This window comes from Manacus candei, unplaced genomic scaffold (assembly GCF_025592945.1).
Source record: "Manacus candei isolate 608988 ecotype Guabito, Panama unplaced genomic scaffold, ASM2559294v1 h1tg000011l, whole genome shotgun sequence".
Classification (NCBI taxonomy): Eukaryota; Metazoa; Chordata; class Aves; order Passeriformes; family Pipridae; genus Manacus; species Manacus candei.
The window spans coordinates 31,831,388-31,853,036 of record NW_026138059.1 but is presented as its reverse complement, the minus strand read 5'-3'; the positions used below and the strand labels follow the sequence as shown (position 1 = coordinate 31,853,036).

The 21,649-nt window shown below is 38.2% G+C and overlaps 1 protein-coding gene across 3 annotated transcripts in view; it reads left to right on the top strand.

The window, feature by feature from the left end:
* ASCC3 (activating signal cointegrator 1 complex subunit 3) overlaps positions 1 to 7,750 on the top strand; it is a 264,382-nt gene extending 256,632 nt beyond the window's left edge. For all 3 annotated transcript variants that reach the window (XM_051778158.1, XM_051778157.1, XM_051778159.1), the window contains exons 40-42: positions 4,836 to 5,042; positions 6,851 to 7,026; positions 7,124 to 7,750. In XM_051778158.1, the coding sequence (XP_051634118.1) occupies positions 4,836 to 5,042; positions 6,851 to 7,026; positions 7,124 to 7,271 (531 nt within the window). In that variant the 3' untranslated portion in view covers positions 7,272 to 7,750. The remainder of the gene's footprint in view (positions 1 to 4,835; positions 5,043 to 6,850; positions 7,027 to 7,123) is intronic.
* The last annotated feature ends 13,899 nt before the right edge of the window (positions 7,751 to 21,649 follow it).

The following is a 21,649-nucleotide window of genomic DNA, read 5'->3' as shown; positions in this document are numbered from 1 at the left end:
TATAATTAGTTCAGGGAGAACTCAGAAGTAAACTTACTTAATTTATTTGCATAAATTGCCATTCTGTTATCTTTAAAAGCAAATGCAAATTGGTTCTGTCTGATATGATGATGGTTATTTGGCTCAAAAGTGCTTCAATTTGCGTAGCAATCTGGTGTCGTCTCTGCAGTGAGGCGATCCCAGGTAACATACAAATCCTGAATTATTCCAGAAATTAGTATGTTTAAAGCATCAATTTAAGTGCTAATTGCAGTAGTAATGAGAAAAAGCAGTACTACTGTGAGATTTGCATCTACTGCCCCATCAGTATGCCTGGAACGGCTGCTGACTGGCAGAGGATTTGGCTGCTAATTAAATAATTGTATGCATGGCAGTGTTCTCGTCTGATTCAATAGATGAAGATTAATCCTCAGATAAATATGTTTGGCTGGTATTGAAATGTCTTAGCAGTTTCTTCAAAAATAGGTTGCGTGTATGTGGTGTGTACACTCACACTGTGAATGACTCTATGCCTCTATATGTCTATGTTTGTAAATACAGATGCATGTAAGAGGGAAGAACATACTGTCTTGGCATCACATAAGAAGAAAGTTTTATTTCCATTAGCTAGGAATAGCCATACTGGGAATAGCAAAGCCATGACTATATTGTGTAGGTCATTACAAATATGAAAAATTTTATACCAATATGTTATATTCTTTGCAGTATTTTTTTCAGGAAAAAAAACTATTGTAGTAACTTGCACAGAATTAAAATTCAGATTGAGACTGCCTGTTGGGTGTCTTCATATGTAAAGTCTTTCAGTGCTCACAGAGGCAGGGGCTAACCAAGAGAAAAATTCTTCAAAAATGAATGCATCTGTAAGATATGTTTTCTATAAAGAAAGAATATCAGGGTACAGAGTTTAAGCCTAGCCTTCTGGCACAGACATGAACAGAGTCAAATAAAGTGGTAAGTATGCCACTAAATTGCCAAAAACATTCTTTTCCTAACAAACCATTTATTTCTCACTGAAAATATAGTGAACTCATATCTTAAACCTCTTTCTAGCAGGAAACTGGTGAGAACTGCTTGAGCTTTACATAAATTTCAGGTAGACAGGAAAAGGAAGAAATTTCACATTTGGAAAGAAGAAAATGTCTTTTAAGCAGATTGATAATTAATTTTTAAATAGCACTCTTGAAGCTGCTCATGGATTTGGAATATTAGGCTAGGTCCTGGGGAGACAGATTATTGGCAAAAATACTAATCATGTTGCCAAAGGTTCATGAAGAATTTCTCATGTGATTATGATTTAAATCTATGGGCTTGGTAAGTAAACATATAGTTTATATGTACATGCACATGTTGGGCCTGTTGACATATTTAAAAGGAGGTAATGTGTGCTTTTGTCCTCCTATATAGCAAAAACCCCAGTAAAATTGTCAAAAAATAACTAAGTGACTTGGGAGCCTGAGTTTAATTTTCCAAAAGTTAGTGTTATAATTCTAAACCTCATTGAAAGTCAGCGGGGCTTTAAAAGCTGGCAGCCTAAATTCAAAAGCTATTTAGACTAACCCCAATCTTTGGTCGAAACTTTATGTTTGTTTCAGTGATTCATTCTGAATGATATATCTTCAACAAATCTTTTCCAGTTTCTAAGTCACTTAGACACTAGGCACCTTTTAAAATATTAAGTTGATATTGATATTATTGAAAGAGAACAAATAAACTTCAATACTGAAAATAAATATTATCCCTACTGTAGTATTACCTACTTTTACTCTGGAAGTGTCTGTGTTCCTATAATCTTCTTTCATTTTCAGCTGTGACTACTTGACTTTTTTCCCTTGGTGAGAAAAGCATTTCTTCATTTCTCCACATTGCATGGATGATAAAAAGACAGCCTACTGTTCATACTGTACCAATGATCAAGCAGTTCTAACCTGGCCTTTAATTTTCAAATACACAAGACCTGTAAAATCAAGGAATCATAGAATCCTTTAGTTTGGAACAGACCTTTAACATCATCAAATCCAACTGTTAATGACCGGATGACATATTACATCTACTTTCTTATCTAATTAGAAAGTTACTCAGAGTTGCTTCAGTTTGTTTGCACTGTGAAAACTACATGAGGACATGAGAGCCTTTGAGAAATAGTCTGTGTTTGGGTTGTATGGTATAAACCAACCCAGATCAGTCTTCACCAGACTGTGGGGAAAGTTACAGGTAATTCTACTAAAGGAGTTCATACATTGTGATCTCTGCTGAAATTAGACTTCCTTCTAACATATTTGTAACAGGTCTTGTCCTCTGAGAGACTACACATAAAAGTTTTCAAGTTAAATGATATCTAAAGTATAACAGAATATTGGTATATATTAGGGTGCCTCTCCTGAGCACAGCAGAAGTAAACTGCTTAGATGCACGGAGACTCTCACAGAGTAGCTCTGTAGAGTTTCTACAGTAAATTTCTTCTTAAAAACCTTTACATTAAACATAAAATCATTTGCCAGTTGAGATGTTACAACTCAAGTTGTCATCCAGTGTGATCTGCTGGAGGTGGTTTTAGTAGTCTTTTGTTAAATGTATCAAAATCCTGGCAATAATTAATTCATTAAGAATGTCAGTGTGTTTTTTAATCCTTCTTCAAAGTGATGCCTTTTTTCCTCTTTTCACTTCAGAGCTGGGACAGAGAGGGATATATTTTTGCATAAAGTTCTAGCTGTTTAGTTTCTCTTACAATTTTTCTGTCCTTTCTTAGCTCAGACACCATTAAGAATATCAGTGCAATTCATCCATGTCCCCTGCTTTTGCGCTGCAGTTCCTGAGCATTCACAGCTGGCCCTTCCCACCTTCTCCATTGAACAGACACAGCTGTTCATGCAGCACACGGAAGAGGAAGGAGAGAGAGAGAGAGATTAGTTTTTAGCTTAAATCAGTTTTCTCATTTGGTTCAGCCAGGCTCTGATAATGCAGCCATTTTAATCCAAATAAGCCTATGCTGCAGCCTAAATAGGCAAGTCCTGCCCTCCCCGTGCTGTTTTCACCTCCCCTGACCCAGCTCACCGCACAGCTGCACAAACGCTGTGTTTGGTTCAGGCAAGGAGGTGGGAATGAGCATCTGGGGACAGGGGAGGAGGAGGGATCATATCAACCCTGTCGCTGACAGGAAAAATGGCCTGTAGCCAAGTGGCTACATGAATGTTTGTGCCAGCAGGGGAGGAGGCTGAACCACTTCTTTCGGTGGCACTGGAGCTTCATGCTTATTCAGAGTCACAGGATTAGAGAATATGCTTCCACAATCAGCTTTATGCTAAGTTCATGCTGTCACCAAAATGATTAGCAAGATGATCCATCTAGGTGCACAATCCCAGCATGGTGATGCCAACATACCAGTGATGGAGAGGGGACAGCTAGCTGGCGGGGAAGACGCTGGAGAGAGGGACAGCACCCCCGCAGTGCAACCTTGGGTTGGCTTACCCTGGCTACTGTATCCCTAATTATGTATCCATAGTATCCATATACTGTTACTGCCAGCATGTCTCTTGGCAATGATGTCTGCAAGAAGCAAACTGAGCTTTTATTTGGGCTCTAGGCCTTCCAGCACAGAAAAAGTAATCAGACACATCAAGCGCAATCTAAATGAAAATACATTTTGTTGAAACACATGATGGTCAAACTAATACTTAAAAAATAAAATATGCTTTAGTCTTTTTCCAGATAAAACATTTCTGTTCCATGATAGTATGCAACAATGCCTACCCTCTTCATTCCCACAAGTTCCCATTTTGGCATCTGATGGCTCTGTACTAAGATCAATATTCTTCTTTCCTCCTTCTGCTTCCCACCCTCTAGCTTTTCATATATGCTGATTCCTGTTTTGTTCTGGGAGTGGAACAACAGCAGGGCAGAGGGTGGTTCTTGGTCTTCTGGGTTTTTTACTCCAGTGCCAGCTTCACCCATCTTTTTCAGCCACAGTGAGGCCACAAATCACTGCCTCCATCCCACAGCCAATCCCATGTATTTTTCCTAATAAATTTCATTAAGTGAACATGCTGATTTTCTTTTTTACTAAATGAAAGCCTGCATTACTCCCTTCCATTTTTGTCCCAGCTTCTCAGAGATGCTTTTCCTTGTCTGATAGAGACCAAAATGAGAGAGACCTAGGGCTGCATATTCAGGATGCCTTTTTAAGGTCAAGAGAGTGTCATATTCAACTACGCAAATTGTATCCTCTAACAGTTCTCTGCACAAGGATAGAAGAAAGTTGAGGACCTGTTGCAGTTCAACAGAAACCACAGAGACTTAAAATTCCTCAGGAGGACACCAAGAAGGAGAGTTTATGAGAAAAACTTAAAAAAAATAGGGATAACTTTGGATATGCAGTTGAACTTTTGGTTAATTATCTGAACTGATCCTCTGAACTCTCTGAGGTTTGCCTATTGCTAATTAGCACTGCAGTGGCTTGTTCTTTATGGATTATGCTAAGGAAGTTTAATTTAAAACTTAATTATACTAGTTTTTAAGTGGCTTATAGGGAAAAAAAGTACTTTAATCGGGAGCAGTAAGGAATTTTTCCAGTGTTCAGACATTAGTAGTCTTACTGAGACATGTGTAATGTGCTTGAGGAGTTTCACGTTTGTTTTATTTGCTAAGAAGAAAGTCGCATAAAAGATTAATGAAAAGTATTTTATGCTTATGATTGAGAATCATATGATTATATATGATATTCTAATACACAATAAAATATTAATATAGAATATGTGGACTGCACATTGAATTGTTATTGTTACAGTGACATTGATTGTATAGATTGTCCTGTAATCCACAGGGATCTGTTTTTTCTACAGGCTTGGAATTTCTTGTGCCGTTTGCCAATTCTAAATGTCAGTCTGAGCATTAAGGGCAGTTGGGATGACCCGGTTCAGCCGCAGAGTGAAGTACCTGTTCCTTCTTTGACAACAGACACACGAGATGAAAAAAGATGGATCAAACTGCATGCTGATCAAGAGTATGTGCTCCAAATAAATCTGCAGAGAACCCAGATGGGGTATCAGGTAGATTATCATTTCTTTCCCAAGTACACAAGTGTCCAATAATATATTTATATTATCAATGATGCTTTATACAGTATAACGGGGTTTTATGGTTTGAGTATTATTTGAGTTATAAACACTTTCAAAGGCTTTTCTTTATTAGTAATGAAGCAAATGTTTATCTTCAGGTTGCAATAGGATAGTTAATAGGCTCTTAAGGTAAAATCCTAGACCAATTCAAGTCAATGAAAAAAATTCAAACTAGTTTATAAGCTTCCTGATTGTATTCCCAGGTGCACCCAAACTGCATACCAGTCTCATACCTTTAAATATGTTTCTATTCGTAACACATCCTCAGGCCTTTACTGAGGATGTTTTCCTTATATTTTACACTTCATGCTTTTTTGAGCAGCTCCTAGAACAACTTTCACATACAATTCTTTCTCACACCTACACTTCAGTCCCACCCCTTTTGCCAGTTAAAGCACATCCTGTTGCCTCTTGGGCTGATCACCTTACTGGGCCCTCAGCAGGTCTTCATGTGCAAAGCCAGAAACTCCAACAGCTGCACAGGTTTCCACCTGCTCTGCCTCCAGCAGCAGAAGCTTGGGGTACCTGCTTGTCAGCTCTTGGAAGAGTTAGACCGTGCCTCCTGCATTCACATTGGGCACTGCTGGCACTGTAGCTGTCACTTATTTATAGATGCCCTTTTCCTTCCTTTACATACCATGACTGGCATATGGACCACCATGATTATAGTTTTGCTAATTAATTTTTCTAACATTTCAAACAATTAAGAATTATAATTACCATCATTTTTGTTAAGATATGAAGAGCTCAAGATACAAGTGGAGAACAGTTTTAGATGTTACTTCTGAGACTCTTCAGACAATTTCATTTTGATAAAAATAGTAATGGAGATACATATGTTCTGTTGAAAATCCTGAAGTTAAATTAGTCATGAATTATATTTGAAAAATATTCTTATTTCCCCAAAGACTTCTTGTCCTGACTACAGCAGGTTCACCATAACTGCAAGGGGAAACTGTCTTATTTTAGGAAGGACAAAGAGTCAGACCTCATCCGTACATCATTCTATTTGCTGTGCCAGTTACCGACAGAGACTTTTCCTAGCCAGAAGCCATGGAAAAGAGAGGAGCAGAAGCATTTCATGCAGTGATCACTGTATTATAAACCTCTCCTACAATTTGATCCCTCTTTTGTAAGAAACAGCTGGATCAAACTGTTTCTAAAGCTTCATTGCTGTGGTGGTGCTTTTTCTTCTGTATAAATCTTCAGTAAAACCTTTCCCTCTACAAAACACAAAATGAATGCTGATTGACTGTGCATCATTCTGTCTTCAGCTTCCAGCAGTAAAGTCACTGTCTTAAAGAATAACTAAAATAATCTTTCCTTTTGCTATGTCAGCCTCAAATAAATACTTCTCGTGATGTTTTGTCTTTATATTAATCTTGAACAATGTTGTTTAGCTTTAAATAAAGACACTAGGTTTACAATTAACCCTTTTGCAGAGAATAACATTCAAAATATATTAGGTTAAATTACAGAAAGGGAACCCTATTTCCATTCAAGTTTTAGTAGTTTACAAAATAAGTGGAATTGTATCATATTCTGGATTTTTATCTGTGGACTATGATTTTTCTTTTTTTTAAACCCTTCATCTAGGAAGAAAAAACAACAATATTTTAGTCTGGCAAAATTCTAACAATTCATAACAATGTGTTTTCAAGGTGTTTTTCATTCAAGGAAGAATGGCATTCTGGAAAAGGTATTTCTAGTTTTCCTAAGCTGTTTCTTTTCCCCAACAGGGAAAGCAGGACAGTAAAGCAATTGCTCCTCGATTCCCCAAAGTTAAGGATGAAGGATGGTTTTTGATACTGGGAGAAGTCGATAAAAAAGAACTCATCGCCCTGAAAAGAACTGGATATGTCAGAAATCGAAATACTGTTTCTGTTGCTTTTTATACTCCAGAAACTCCTGGAAAGTATGACAAGTTTACAAATTAAGTTCTCTTAATTATTATCTTTTCTGAGTAGTCAAGACCTAATTTCCAAAGTAACAATTCTGCTTTTACATTTTAGGTGTATCTACACACTGTATCTCATGAGTGACAGTTACCTTGGCTTGGACCAACAGTATGACATTTACCTGAAGATTGTGCCAGCAAGTACTTCAGCACAAGTCACTATGGAGGTGTCTGATGCCATGAGTCATCTGGCTCTGAAGTAAGGCCATCTGTCAGTCAGAAGGCCAATCAGTCAAAAGAACTGGTCTTGCAACTAAGACATCTGGTCATTCTGGGACATCCAAAAATGCATTTGCCTTAGTGGAACCAACTTCAAACCTCAAGACAACTAGGAAATTGAAAGTGACTACTGTATTGACTCTGATGACACAGAGTTAGCCACAGTGGCCTTACTCCTTTATGAAGATTTGTCTTTTCTTGTTTCATCTCTCTTCTTTGGGAAGTCATTTTGTTAACTGAATTTTAAAACATCAAAATAAAAGACTGACCGATAATGTAATTTATGCAAATTCAGGGCTATCATCTTCATTTTGAAAAGTGTTCTATAGCCTGTGTATTAATGGCATTTAAATAGTCAACTTTTTTAATTTATAGGGAAAAATACAAAATTTGATCTAAGAACTGCTGAAAATATTGATGGATGTGTTATATTTCATGTTTAATAAAAATATACCCATAAGAACATTTTGTATTGTATTTGTGTGCAAAATATGAGAGATGTAGTGACACAGTCCTCCTCTTATGTGTAGTACATTTTGAAGATGATAATCTAAAGGAAAATTTCACATATTTTTAATAATTATGTAAGCAGTAAATGGGGTTATAAAGGCAAGCTAAGTAGTATAAAATATTTCCAGTGTAGCAATGATGCAAATTATATAATTACATAATAATTAAAGTTTACCCTTTACACTTACGTACATACATATATATACATTCACATATATATTACAGACTTACAATTTCCATAGTGTTTTTTCCTGAATTTTGAAGGACTAGGGCATATAAAACTGAGAGTCCTGTTCCAGGGCTCAGTGATAAAGTGGTTGACTATGTTCTGTAAAAAAGAGAGCGTGAGGCTCCAAAAATGGTTTTTGCAACAGGTGGCTTGAAGAGTTCTGCCGGGCAATAATAGATACTGTCTAAGAGTTGCTCAGCTCAGTGATAGTACCTGCAAGACATAAATCTGAAGGGAGAAAGTAGCAGCATCTGCTGCACAATAAAGTGATGAGTCTACACATCCTGAGGCCAGTCCTCAACCTTAAGAGGATTCAAGATGCTGACCAAATACTTGGAGGCAACATACTGCAGAATCAATGCATCTTTATTCAGATAGACTAGACCTTAAACTGAGTATACTGTTTGCACTTGCTCAGCTTTGCATTGAGTTGATAAGGATTAGCTCTCTGAGGGATCATTTGGCTATCTTTTCCATTGTATTTCACCAGATGAAACAATACAGCAGAGTTGTTGCCTGGAAGCTTCACAGAAAAAAAATACACCGGTGATGCTGCACCCACATAAAATCACAGCATGTCTGAGTTTGGGAGGGACCTCTAGAGATCGTCTGGTCTAACCCTTCTCCTCAAGCAGGGCCACCCAGAGCTGGTTGCCCAGGACCACATCTCCAAGTATGGAGATTCCACCACCTTCCTGGACAACCTGTGCCAGGGTTTGGTCACCCTCACAGTAAAAAAGTGTTTCTGGCTGTTCAAGGGGGACCCTTCTGTGTTTCCATGTGTGCCTGTTGTCTCTGGTTTTGTCACATCTTCCATTCAGATATCCATTGATAAGATTCCCCTGAGCCTTCTGCAGGCTGAACAGTGCCAGCTCTCTCAGCCTTTCCTCATGTGAGAGATGCTCCAGTCCCTTCATCATCTTTTTTTGTGGCCCTTTGCTGGACTCCCTCCTGCATGTTCATGTCTCTGCCCCAAACCAGACACAGTGCTCCGCTAGCGTGGCATAACCAGTGCTGATCACCTCTCTCGACCTGCTGGCAACACCACACTGCAGCGAGCAGGAGGCTGGCTGATTTCAAAGTGTCAATAGTTAACCATTAATTCATTTCATTATATCCAGCACCTCTAAATTGTGAGAAGCATTTTTAAGATAATCAGTTCTGTAGCTGAGTGTTTTCATCACCTCTTGATGAAAAATTTTTTAATTTATTATTATAGGTAATATGTTACCTATAGAAATGTGCCTGAGAAAGTGGGACAATAATAGAAAAAGTTGTGACTATATTTACAGCTGGCTAGATGATACAATTACCACCTTTGCCATTTAGACTATATCAATATAATATAGTATTGTGTCACAGAGCAAATGGACTTTTCAAATTGGTAGGCAGTAGTTTGGTTATCCACACAGTTTCTTAGTCCATTTTTAGGAGAATTGTATCATCTAGTCCACAAGTAAGTTTTCACAGAAATTAAGTCCTTTCTTAAGAAAAATTCCTGGCTGAAGCAATGTATTGTCTCTCAACAATTTTAATTAATTAAGAAAAAAAACTATGCCACAGACAAACAACATACCAACATAGTGATGCTAGCGCTTGTTGCTTCATAAATGTACATCACAGAAGAGTCTAACAGCAGAGTAGTAGACAATAGCTTCAGTATTCTGTATTAATCAATTAAAGAGTTTCTGTAATGTCATTTGTACCATTTGTACTTTGGTTTGGAAATGCTGTATTTCCTAGCATATTAATTGCTTTTAGAAATAGTTTGATGAAATTTCAAATAACATTTTTGAAACTTTTTTTCCCTTACAAAAGTATTGTATTCGTGAAGACAAAGTCTGAAGTAATATAGAATGAATTTAAGCAAATTGATTAGAATCAGTATTTAGCTGAAAAATCCAAGAGAAAGAATTCCTATCTTCCTCCCTCAAGAAGAAGAGGCTGTGGTATTTTTAAGACAGTTTGATGAACTAGTCTGACAAGCACCACTTCTCTGTGAAGAGGCTTATTTACTAATGAGAGATGTTGAATTATCACTGTCTTGCCTTCACTCCTCACATTTAGGGTAGACTTCCCTTTAGTTCCTTCCACTTCCTGTAAAAGATATGAAAAAACAGATAATGTTCAGAGACATTATCTGTATTAGTGGCAGTAAATTATCATGGAATTACTTAAGCTCATCGTCCTGTGATGTGGTATATACACTATTGTAGCCTATGTAGTAAGTACTAAATAGAGCAAAGTAAGGCAATACAAGCAAACCATATATGTTTTTTCCACAACCTAAAGGTCTCCAGCTAAATTGCACATTTGGGCCTTGATTTAGTTGCTTACATTCAAGAGATCTGGTGCCATTTAGTATGCAATATCTCATCTGGCCTCTACATTCAGCTCCAGAAGAACATGCACTGTCTGTAGAGGGCTGTCAGCTGTGAAACACGGTGGTGTTGTGTGTCGCTCTCTGTGCATGCCTCAATTAAACTAAGTAATCTGAAATAGCATTAGGTATCTACATTCAGGTAACCAAACTGAGTCCCTATCACTTGTTTAGTCATAAGTATGCAGTTCAGTTTCTTAACTGCATCTAATGAGATTTAAAATAACCAAAGACATTCCAGCTGCCACTCCAGAAGACAGGAAGTCTTTCATAGGTCATATGTCTCTTCTGTTGTCTCCACATCATGGGGGCCAGGATCATGAGGTGGATGCTTAGATACTCAATTAACTAATCAAGCCCATGCTATTTTGTAAGTCAGAAGAAGCATAAGTGTTTCAAAACTCTCTCTTCCAAGCAATTTTATGAGAAGGAAGAATTCTCCTGCTTCATGAGAAATATTTTCTGACAAAAGGTTTAGATGTCATAGGATGCCCAGACAGACAGATCTACAGAAAGGCTAGAAAGACTGCTGCTGCTAGTGGTTACTCCCATTTCTACTTACACACTGTGCCTGTTCTATCAGCTATGTTTGATTCCCACGCGTCTTTTTAAAATGGCAAATCTTCTCAGAGAGCACTGCACTTCAGCAGGTGGTGCCAAGACTTATGTCCACAGGAATTTTGATGCACGTTTTTCTGAAGTGATTTGCAAAAGCTGTGAATGAACAAACTGACTTTGTTACTAATGTCATACGTTGGTAGCAGTAAGAGGTTAAGCTGCTTTCAGGCAGTGTGTGAAGGGAAATTCTATATTAAAAGAAGAATATTATTCTCTGGAAATCAATTGTACTGCTTGGACTAAATGAGTCTCTTCATAATTAATTCATGCAGAGAATATAATTCCTATCTAGACAAAAGGAACTAGATTTATAGTAAAGGATTCTCCACAATGATTACACCACCTTGTAATTAAATATGTTTACAATATATCTTGTACTTAGATCTTCTAATGAGCACCATACTGCATCAACAGAATTTGAATCCAGGACTCTCCAAGTCTTTCTTCAGCATCCCTATCCCTAGGAAATCACAACCACCTTCTTTGCTCACGTCTCCTCAGAAAGAGCGAGCATTAAAGCTTCACTAAGCCTAAGCATTAGGCTTCACAGCTGCTTTTTCCTCCAGTTTAGTCTTGTCCTATCAAGACTCTTGATCAAAATATATACCTGAAACAGAAGGCTTGGATCTCTCCTTGCAGAAGATCCATATACAGCGGAATTGGTGACATCCCATTCCACAATGACAAAGATCACACAGATGAGAGGACAGGATGGAGATCTCACTGAAAGTACCATGTGACCACTGAGGGGGATGGGGGGGCCCAAATCTAGACTTTACAACAGAAGTGAGAACATGGAGGGGAAAGGAAATTAAATACAGACATTGGCTATTGTTCATATGCTAGAAAACCCATGAAATAAAGAATGAAAAGTGTTCTGGGATGAATATTATCATTCCAAATGATAAGAGTCCCACTAATTGTAATGATAGCAGAGGTGAATTGGGCATTTTTGAAAAATCATGCTCTTGATAACGTGATACATGTACAAATAGTTATAGAGCTATTGACTTTATGCTATTAACTACTGGCAAGAACAGTGGTAGAAAAGGGAATCTAGAAATATCACTATCCTTTTCTAACTACACTCTAAATCTCTACATAAAATGTGATAAACAGCATTCTTCACACAGTAGCAAATTTGCACCTTGGATTGGAAGTAACTCAGTTTCTATCGGGCAGTGCTAATGTGGGAAAATTAGGCTTACGCTCTTGGCAGCACTAATTTCTTCTAGCTAACAGGATGAAATTGTTTCAGATGCCAATAACACATGGTGAGTTCCCATTATGTATTTTTCAGCAAATCCAACTAATTAGGAACTAATTACAAGTTGTGGTAGCACAGTAATATCAGGTTCTGATAAACTGTCATCTTTGTAGCTGTGAAGATTCTGCAATTAAGCCTTATTTTATTTTCTCAAATGCTGGCAATGTCTAAAGGCAGAGCTGGAAAAAATATCCAGAGAACTCTGTCTCCTGTAACCTCCATTAAAAGGCCCCTTCATAACAAGATTAATCCCCCCTTTATTTTTTTGCTTTTTTGCCCTATCTAAAATACAACATAAAATTGTTCAACCCTGTACCAAGAGAGACTAAGTGACTATTTAACAGTTTACACCAATTACAGGATCTTGCTGTTTCTTTGGCGTGGTTCTGCCCTGTCCCACACCAGCCCTACTCCCCTGCTCACAGTCTCCCATGTTGCACTTGGACAAAGCATTCTGGGATAGGACCTTTGAGGGAACTTCATTCTCTCTTTATAGGAAATGTAGCAGAGAGAAAGTCCTGTTCCATGATTAGGTTCCTGCAAGGTACAGTCTACAAATAACCGCATAAGGCCCTACTGTGCTAAACTCAAAATATGATGCAATGTTACTTCAAGAATACTTTAAGCAAATAAGACAGGTGCAAAATATGCCTCAAAGTTAGCTGTATGATTGAGGCAAATGCCAGTTTAATTTTAGATTTTAACTCTAAGTGACTTGATTCACTTAGATGGGATGTGGAGGTTTCTCAGTTCTTGGCAATTAAATGCTCAGAACTGATGGAAGTGAAATAGTTATGGGCCATATCCATGCACATGATACACATCTAGTCGAATACAAGTTTTGCCTTTGTGCTTCTCATATATGTTTACTTGACTCCTACATGCAAAAATTGACATCTGTCAGCCTCATCCTTGTGGATGTGCAGTAGCATGTCCAGTAGCATGTGCATCAGAAGGCTTCACAAGGACCTCTTAGCAAAAGGTTTATAGGTTGCAGGACACATTCACAGAGGTTGCAAGTCACAGGACTTTGTTTTCCCCCAGTCCTATACAGTTGCAGTGTCGCCTTCTGCAGTGCTCCCCAAATCACAGCTAGGTAAAGTTTCTGAAACTTTTGCTAACAAGTTTTGCCTCCTGCTGATAAGCTAAACACAGAAATTGTCACCAACAGATAAACATCTTTCATAAAAGTTGGTTGGGGGTTTTTTTGGGGTTTGTTTTGTTGTGTTGTGTTTGGGTTGGTTTTTTTTGTTTTGCAATTGTTTGGGTTATTTTTGTGACATGTCAATATCTTGCGGCCAGACTGCAATAGTAGAGGACTTTTGCCCTAATGCTGCTGATGGTCCCCAGGTTTTACCTTCACAGCATGACATACCTGAGGGGTGCTGCAACAGCACTTTCATCCTGTTCAGTCTTATGAAAAGCCTGACCATGAAGTTAAAACTTGGAGAAAATAGAAACAAACTTGCTCAACAGAGTTTTTTTTCTTGCATCTATATTCATCATCTGATTACTACAGTCTCATTTCATAAGCCTACAAGACCTATAAGAATGGATAACAGCTAACACAACAATTTTTTTTGTCCCTAAACTCCTCAATACTCAAGCTAGAAGCACAAGAAAGGAAATACCAACTGTAACCCTGAAAACTTCACTTAGACATCAAATTTGCAGAACACTTAATTTTTCAGTGAGTTACAGACTGTGTAACCTTTATGAGAAAGCAGCTGAAAGCAAAACTGTCATCTTGTCTGAATGAAATTAATTGATTTTACCTGTTCTAGAATTATCTAGAATTAATCCATCTAATATTTAAACTATCTACTAAATCATTTAAAAAACCATAACTAAATTATAAATTCAAGTACTTATAATGGTAAAAGGAACTGACTTAAGCAATGAATTCATCTAGTTCAACCCTAAAGAGCCAAGAAATGCTACCAATCTCCTAGAATAATGTCCATTCATAAAGCCATGAGACATAAAGCAATGACACTCAAACTCCTTAGGTGCTTAAAAGCAGGAGGATGGACATTTGGGTTATGAAAGCTGAATTAAGCAGGATCATACTGTTGCAAAACAAAAGTCATGAGATAATTATTTTTAATTTGTTGATGTGCAGAAAGTGTTTTGGGTTTTTTGTTTGATTAGTTGGGCTTTGTTTGGGGTTTGTTTTGCTGTTTAACTTTTTCAGAACTGAAGTGTTGTGCATCATCTTTGGCACATAAATACAATCTGGACTTCCCTGGGAAATTGTCACAGAATGTGCATTGATAGATCTTCCTTTATAATGCTGAAACCAAAATATCTGCATCAATGTTTGTGTTCTCAGGAACACTCTGGGAGAGACTGACACTACACACTCAGTTCACTTTCTGTCTAGTTTGTAGGAGGTGCTCAGTAAGGTGTCAGCTACCACGCATTTCTCAACAACTCCTAAGTTTACAGGGAAAGTTCATGCCCACTCCTCAGCCCTATAGATCCTACAAGAGGGGAGGAGTATGACAACCTGCCAGGTCATGCTTCAGCTTCCTTCACTGGCAAGACAGAATGCCCAGAGGGATGCTCTGAGGCACCGTTTTGGAAACAGGAGACTAAATTTCTATTCCAAAATTAAATGCAGTTCCAATAACTGAAACCTGTCCAAAATTTTGCCGGGACTGTGGTCTTCCAGGAATGCTGACCTTAAGGGACCAAAAACTTTAGTAAATAAGGGGGTTTTTCTAGAACAGGTCCAGATGGATTGCTAGAATATTCTATTTTTATAAACATTAAATATAAAAGGAGAAACCTCACCACAAGTATACTGATAAGAATTCCAAACACTTCGTTTCTTCACTTTAAAAACATGTAGTGCCTACTTAGTTGTCTGAAAGTCTTGGGAAACAGCTGGATTAATTTAATCAAATCAGTGAAAATCTTTTGAGAAACGAGTGCTTTTAAGGAAACAAAAAAAAAAAAAAAAAACAGAAAGAAAGCCCAACATTACGTGACCAAAAAGTACACTAAAGTTTCTTTCTGTTGGTGCATTGCTCTTTAGCTTCAGAGACTGAAGGATGAAAAACATTCCCAACATATATTATTAGCAGATTAAATTTAGTTTCTGCTGATACTTTCAAAGGATTGGGTGAACAGATAATAGCATTAGTATTATCTAAACCCTCACTCAGACCTAGGACTCAAAGATTAACAGCTGCAGGTTTTATGACATTTCTAATTCAGGGATAAATTGTATTTTCTAGAATTGGAGGCATAGGTAATATCCTAAATTCTTAGGAACCATTGACTTTACAGGAACAGATTAAGAACTCAGGACCATGAAAAGATGGAATTAGATGAAAAAAAAGATGAGGAAAACAGGATAAGATTCTCATCTGCAAGGAGGAACAGAGCTTTGACTCCTGCAGACAGGACTGCTGTGAGGCAGTAGTCCTGTTTGTTTTTATTATATTATCGTTTCTGCTTTCATTACACCAAATAATTTTGACATGATGCCACAGCTTTCCACAAAAGCATACCTCTACCATTTACCTGGTGATTAGGGCACATTAGGGGAAAATGTGGTCAGAAAAGGGAAGAAAGAACTGAAGGAAGGAATTTTGTATGCGAGCAGATGGGATAGTGGAGCTATTTTTAAATAAGAAAGGACAGGTCCTATGCCTCATTCTGAAAGACAGCAAGCTTCTATTTTCAGGGGAAGATTCCAAGTAATTTATTCTAAACAGAGAAGCATTTCTCCTATAGTCTTAAGCAAGGTACCAAAGTAAGTTACATTTCTGTGTTCCATCACTGTGCTAGACTTCCCTCTTCATAGGCAGTTATCCAGTCTCATTTGAGATACCAGATTTTCCACGCTCACCAGATAGGGGAATTTAAGCACTTCACATCTTGAATTCTATTCTGGGTGCATTTACAGGTGAGATTCTTGCTAAAAAGCCTTTCTTAGGCTTTCTTTATATACCTAAAGAAGTTCATACTATTAATTTTATAAACTATATGTACTCTTCTTTCCATTTTACACACTTGCACTCACAGCTCTCATGTTGTATCATACCAACTTGATGTTAAGAATAAGTAGTCAACATTAAAAGCTGGTCTGTTTCCTTACATTTGGAAGCATAGCAAGTGACATTAATAAAATAGTCAGTTACATCAACATTTCTCAGGGAAGGAAGAATAAATAAATTTGTGGTAGAATGTTACATGTATATATATAATCATATACATTAAATATTTTAGTAACATGAACATGTTACTTATTTAGGTGAACATAACAAGCCATTGAAGTTAGCAGTAACTGTTGCCACTGCTATGAAGCTTCCTTCAGTAAGTACCCACTAAAACTAACATTCGGAAGAGAAATATTTCTTTGATTCCTTTGAAAGAGCAAAAAGATTACTGACTGGAATCAGATCCCTGTCTATGATTTAGATTTATGTGTAACTGGAGAAGACAATCTCCTTTAAAATTAACTTTCACTGCTTCATTTCTTTACTCACACCCCTTTATATTCCTGCAATTGAACAGGCAATAATGAATGAGAATAACAACCATACTTTGTCCACAGTCATGATTTCATTCTTTTATCTGCCCCTTTTCTTTTCATGTAAGAATGCCAGTCCAGCTCAGATTATCAATGCAACATTGTTCTGCCTTCTCTTCTCCAAAACACAAAACTTAAGGCTATGAGAAATAGCAATGCAATAAGATACAGAAAGAAGGTTAAATCAAGTAATTCCCTCTTTGAAAATTCTATTTTTCCTAATTCTTCTTCCTTCCCCATAATTATGACCAGTCTTCTGTTTCAGCCCTCACCTCACTTCCGTTTCAAATCCTAATCAGTCTAGTATTGTTTTTGCTTCATTTATATCCTTCTTTCTCTTTTCTGTGGTGTACCTACTTTCCCTCTGTAGGTAAAAATAAACACATGCACCCAAACAAGTTAAAAAATTATTTTCTTACTACTGCTGCTAGTCAGAGCACCTTTCTCTGGCCTTTCTGTATTTTCCATTGCCTTTTCAATTTCTATGCCTTTATCTTCAAACTGAGTCCCAATATCTGACTTTAGCCCTGCCTTTTTTTTCCTTTTTTTTTTTTCAAATCACCTTTGCTTTGTAATCTGTTATAACTTTTCTTAGAGTAGTTTGGTTTTGATCCCAAGTGCTAGTTACAAATACCTTTGTGTCAGATCAGGCTCTCCATTGAAGGAACTCCACGCCAGCATCTAATTATAAGTTACAGTAAAAGATGAGCTAAACCAAGACTCATTTTCTATCCATCCATTTAGTGTATTTGCTGAAGACTACTCCATGTTTTGAGCAATAGGTGTTTTAGACCAATCTTGTCTGTATGGGCAGAAAGAGGAAGAAAACACTCCTTTCCTTGGGCAAAGAGTTAAATGGTGTTGGACATCTTCAAAAGGTATCAATACATAAATACAGATGCTACCAGTAACACCTAGCATTAAGATTAGACTACCCCAGAGACTTCCATCTTCCTAACTTTGGCCACCCTTCTCTTGCACCTTAGAACACCATCTGTGATTGCACTTGTCCCTGGCCAAACAATCACAGAATCAGGAAGGATTTTTTTCAGCCACACTTTAATTGTTCTTTCACTCATACTGAAGAGGGATGAACAACACAAACCTAAATCAGCTGTCATTTGACCAAGGAGATACATATTTTTGCCAAGGCTAGACTGTCTCTTCTACCATCTGAGGTCCTCAAGCAACAGATGGCTGAGAAAACAGTCAGGCCACAAAGCGTGTACAGAAAACTTTATCTCCAAGGTTAAATTCAGCTAATGCTCTCTCGGTCATGAGTACTACTGAAACTGTCAAAGGCAAAGGTTGCTTATCATGTGACAGTTTAAGAACAGATTTCTTTCAATTTAGGTATAAAATAGCAAGTTCAAATATTCCACACTCGAACAACAGCAGTTGTCAGGCCCCACACGTGCACTAGATGGGATCATGACACAGAAGGATATAAATCTACATTCTTCAGATCATAAATCAGTCAGACTGGCTGACTGACTGCAAACAGGATGCCCATAGGACTGGGCTATTTTCCAGCTGCCCCATGACAAGATTCTCCTGGTGTATTCAGCAGTGTGAGAACCAAGCTAATGGTCTGATTCAGTTGGATCTTCTTGTGTTATGTTTCAAACTGTTGAATATGGATATCCCAGGATATTAAAAATTACACAGTTCCAGTGTGCTGAACCTATACAACTCTTTCCTTGACAGATCAATACATTTCCCACCAAATATTTTATTTCTGAAATAATTTTTTTAAAAAAATTAAATGCATTTGAAAACAACTTGCCTAAGCTTACATTTGAGGCAGACAAAGTAATTTTATTTCATGGTTATTTTTTTATCTATATTAAAAAAAAAAAAAAACAACCAAGCACCCTATGAGTTTTTTACTTTAAAATGAGGGGAAAACCCTATAAGAAGATCAGATCTGGGGTACAATTTTTACACAGACAATTTCCAACATAAATGCTAGTTATTAGGTGTCATGTAGAGTCAGGAGTTGCCATGGAATCCATTTGCTTCTAAACCAGCTCCTCCTGCTGGAATACTTTCTCATTATTATTTCTTTCAGTAGCACAAAAGGAGCTGGCTTACAGAAGAAATGTTATTTTAGTATAAAGTTTCTACTGTGTCTGCAATCAGACATGAAATTAAAATCTAAATTTAAAGCTATATTTCTGTTCAAGTGTAAAGCAACGTTACCATGGTCAGAAGAATGAAATCATTGTAGACTTTTTATAGATTCAGTGAAGCAGAGAAAAGAAATTATAGCTGAAGTCTTCCTTTCAGCTCTCTTCCCATAAGTGAAAATAAAAGTCATATCTGATGTCTACTGTTTACATTTTTGCTACATTATTCTCCCATTATGCTTAACTTTTCACGTTTTCATGCTAGTTATTCTGCGCAACAGCAGCCTCATTAGCAGCCTAATTACTAATGTCCTGGTACACAGAACAGTGTGTGCATGCTGAACACTGGGGTTATTAGGCCAGTGAACTTACTTGTTGCGATGTCAGTTCCAATAAATGGATTTCAGAAGAAAAAATATAATCATGCCTTCAAACTCTTGACACGCCAATTATTGAGTTTCAATTCTTTTGTATACAATGTACTGCAGTGAGGCCGGAGGACAATGCTGGAAAGAAACCAGCAATATTAGAAAACTATGTCAGTGATTTGTAGCTTGGCATGTAAATACTTATTATTAATATTATTGTTTACTATAGACATTGACTAGCATTGCATCTGGAAGCCCTAAACAGAAACAAGATCCTATTGTGATCAACACTGTATGGAGATACGCACAGCCCTTGCCTCCAAGAGCTCATATTGTATGGTCCCAGCCCTGTAAACTGATCTGGGTCGATAGATTCTTGCACCCTGTGGAGTCCTCCAGCCCTCCAAGGCAGTCAGAGCTTCCTGCATAACCTTCTTATACGGAAAAGTGGCAAGCAAGCTTTGGGTGCAGGGAGCCTGTACCTTTCTAATCCATTCCTTTCCTACTCTTTAGCAGTTGAACTCTGCCCAGACTTAGACTAGTTCACCCTCTAATCCAGTTTCTGACCCTTATTTACATCTCTCCGACTCAAGAATTCTGGTCCTGCTGGGGAATCAGAGGAAGCTCTGTGTCAGGCAATACCATTCCTTCTCCAGCCCTAGGTTTTCTATGGTCCCATAACTGCAGATAGACTTCTGCACCCATGGAGAGGTCTGTGGTACCTCTCAGGAAGCTCCTCAGAGTGCAACAGACATTGGACAGCCCCTACCCTTAGAAAAGCAAAAGAATACAGACAAGCAGGCTAGAGACAGAGAATCCTTTGCCCTGGAGGGAAAGCAGAAGGGTCATTGGAGCCCTACAATGAATAGAAGCAGCCCAGTGTCAGTAAACAATGAGGGCTGGGCTGTGAGGCCAGGATAGTGATCGGCAAGCTGTGTTGACAGCCAGGACATTCAGGCAGGAACCTCACTAGCCAGGGCCCGCCCCACATTACCTGAGTGAGGAGAATAATGCTGGCATAGGGATGGCAGCTGGGCTCAGGGCAGAGCCAAGGTCATTAGACAAATCCATAGTGGCAAGGCAAGTCCAAGGTCAAGGTGGGAAGTCAGTCCGTGGGTGTCAGGGTCTAGGTCAACGGGGTCCCTGGTCAGATACAGGCACTGGACACAGAAACCCCTATAGCCTGGCTCAGGCAAGCACTGAGGGCATAGTGGGAAGCTGCCAGGTGAGGCTGGTTGGGGCTATTAAGGCTCCCTGGTGCACTCAGGGACCTGACACCCACAGTCTTCTCATTCTCCAGTATGGCTGCACTGACAAGTTGTTGGGTTCAGCCATGCACCAGGAGCATTCTGTGCTGAAGCCAAAATTAAAACCAGACTGCAATATCTCCTAAGGTTTTGGCACATTTCAAAAATGTGGCATTATCACCAAGCTATTGCCAGATCAAAGAAATGCCAATTCCTTGTTAATCTTACCAGCTAAATCATACAGTAAATTACATAGAGCAAGTAAGCCCTTGAACTTCCTCCTTCCAGCTGCAAGTAGTGGACACTCCTCAGGAGAGGCGCTGTGGGGAAAATGTCCTTTTAATAGGCTCTAGCTTCAGCTGGTTACATCCAGCCATCACGCTATGTAAATGGAGTCCCACCATCAGTGAACAAAAGAAATCAGAGTTTAGACAAAACATTTCAACCGTGAGGCAAAACTTAAATAAAAAAATATTAATTGTGGGCATGTGACAAGCCTTGAGAATCACCCCTACCCCTCAGAAACAGATTTAGCATGATCTGAAAGAGGTTGAAGCTGGATTCAAGATTATAAATCTGGTACTGTTTCCCTATGTGCCCGTCCAATATAAGCAATTGATCCCACAGTGTTTTCCTCGAAGACATCATCTCCTCTACATCATTTCTGAAGAAACCAGTTACAAACTCGTTCATACTGCAGTTGCAATAAGGCATCTATTCACCACATGGGGAACACAGAGGACAGTAGCAACAGGCTTGCAGAGTGCCCAAATAATTCAGAAAATGTTAAGCGACAGAGACGTTCCCAGTATAGTGCACAACGCTCATAAAAGCAATTAAACTTGTAACCACAAACAAGTGAGAGTAAAACAAGGAAAGATCCTATTAAAACTCATGCAGAGAATGCTTCCCACCTTGCCTTTCAATAAAACTGTAAGCATCATGATGATTATGATACACACCAAGTAGAATGGGCACCAGCTCCAGAGCTGTCAGGCAGCCTCACATGCTGTGTCCCTCCTTTTTGGTCTGATCAAGCCTATTCTCTGAGGTGACAGGAGGCTGAAGACA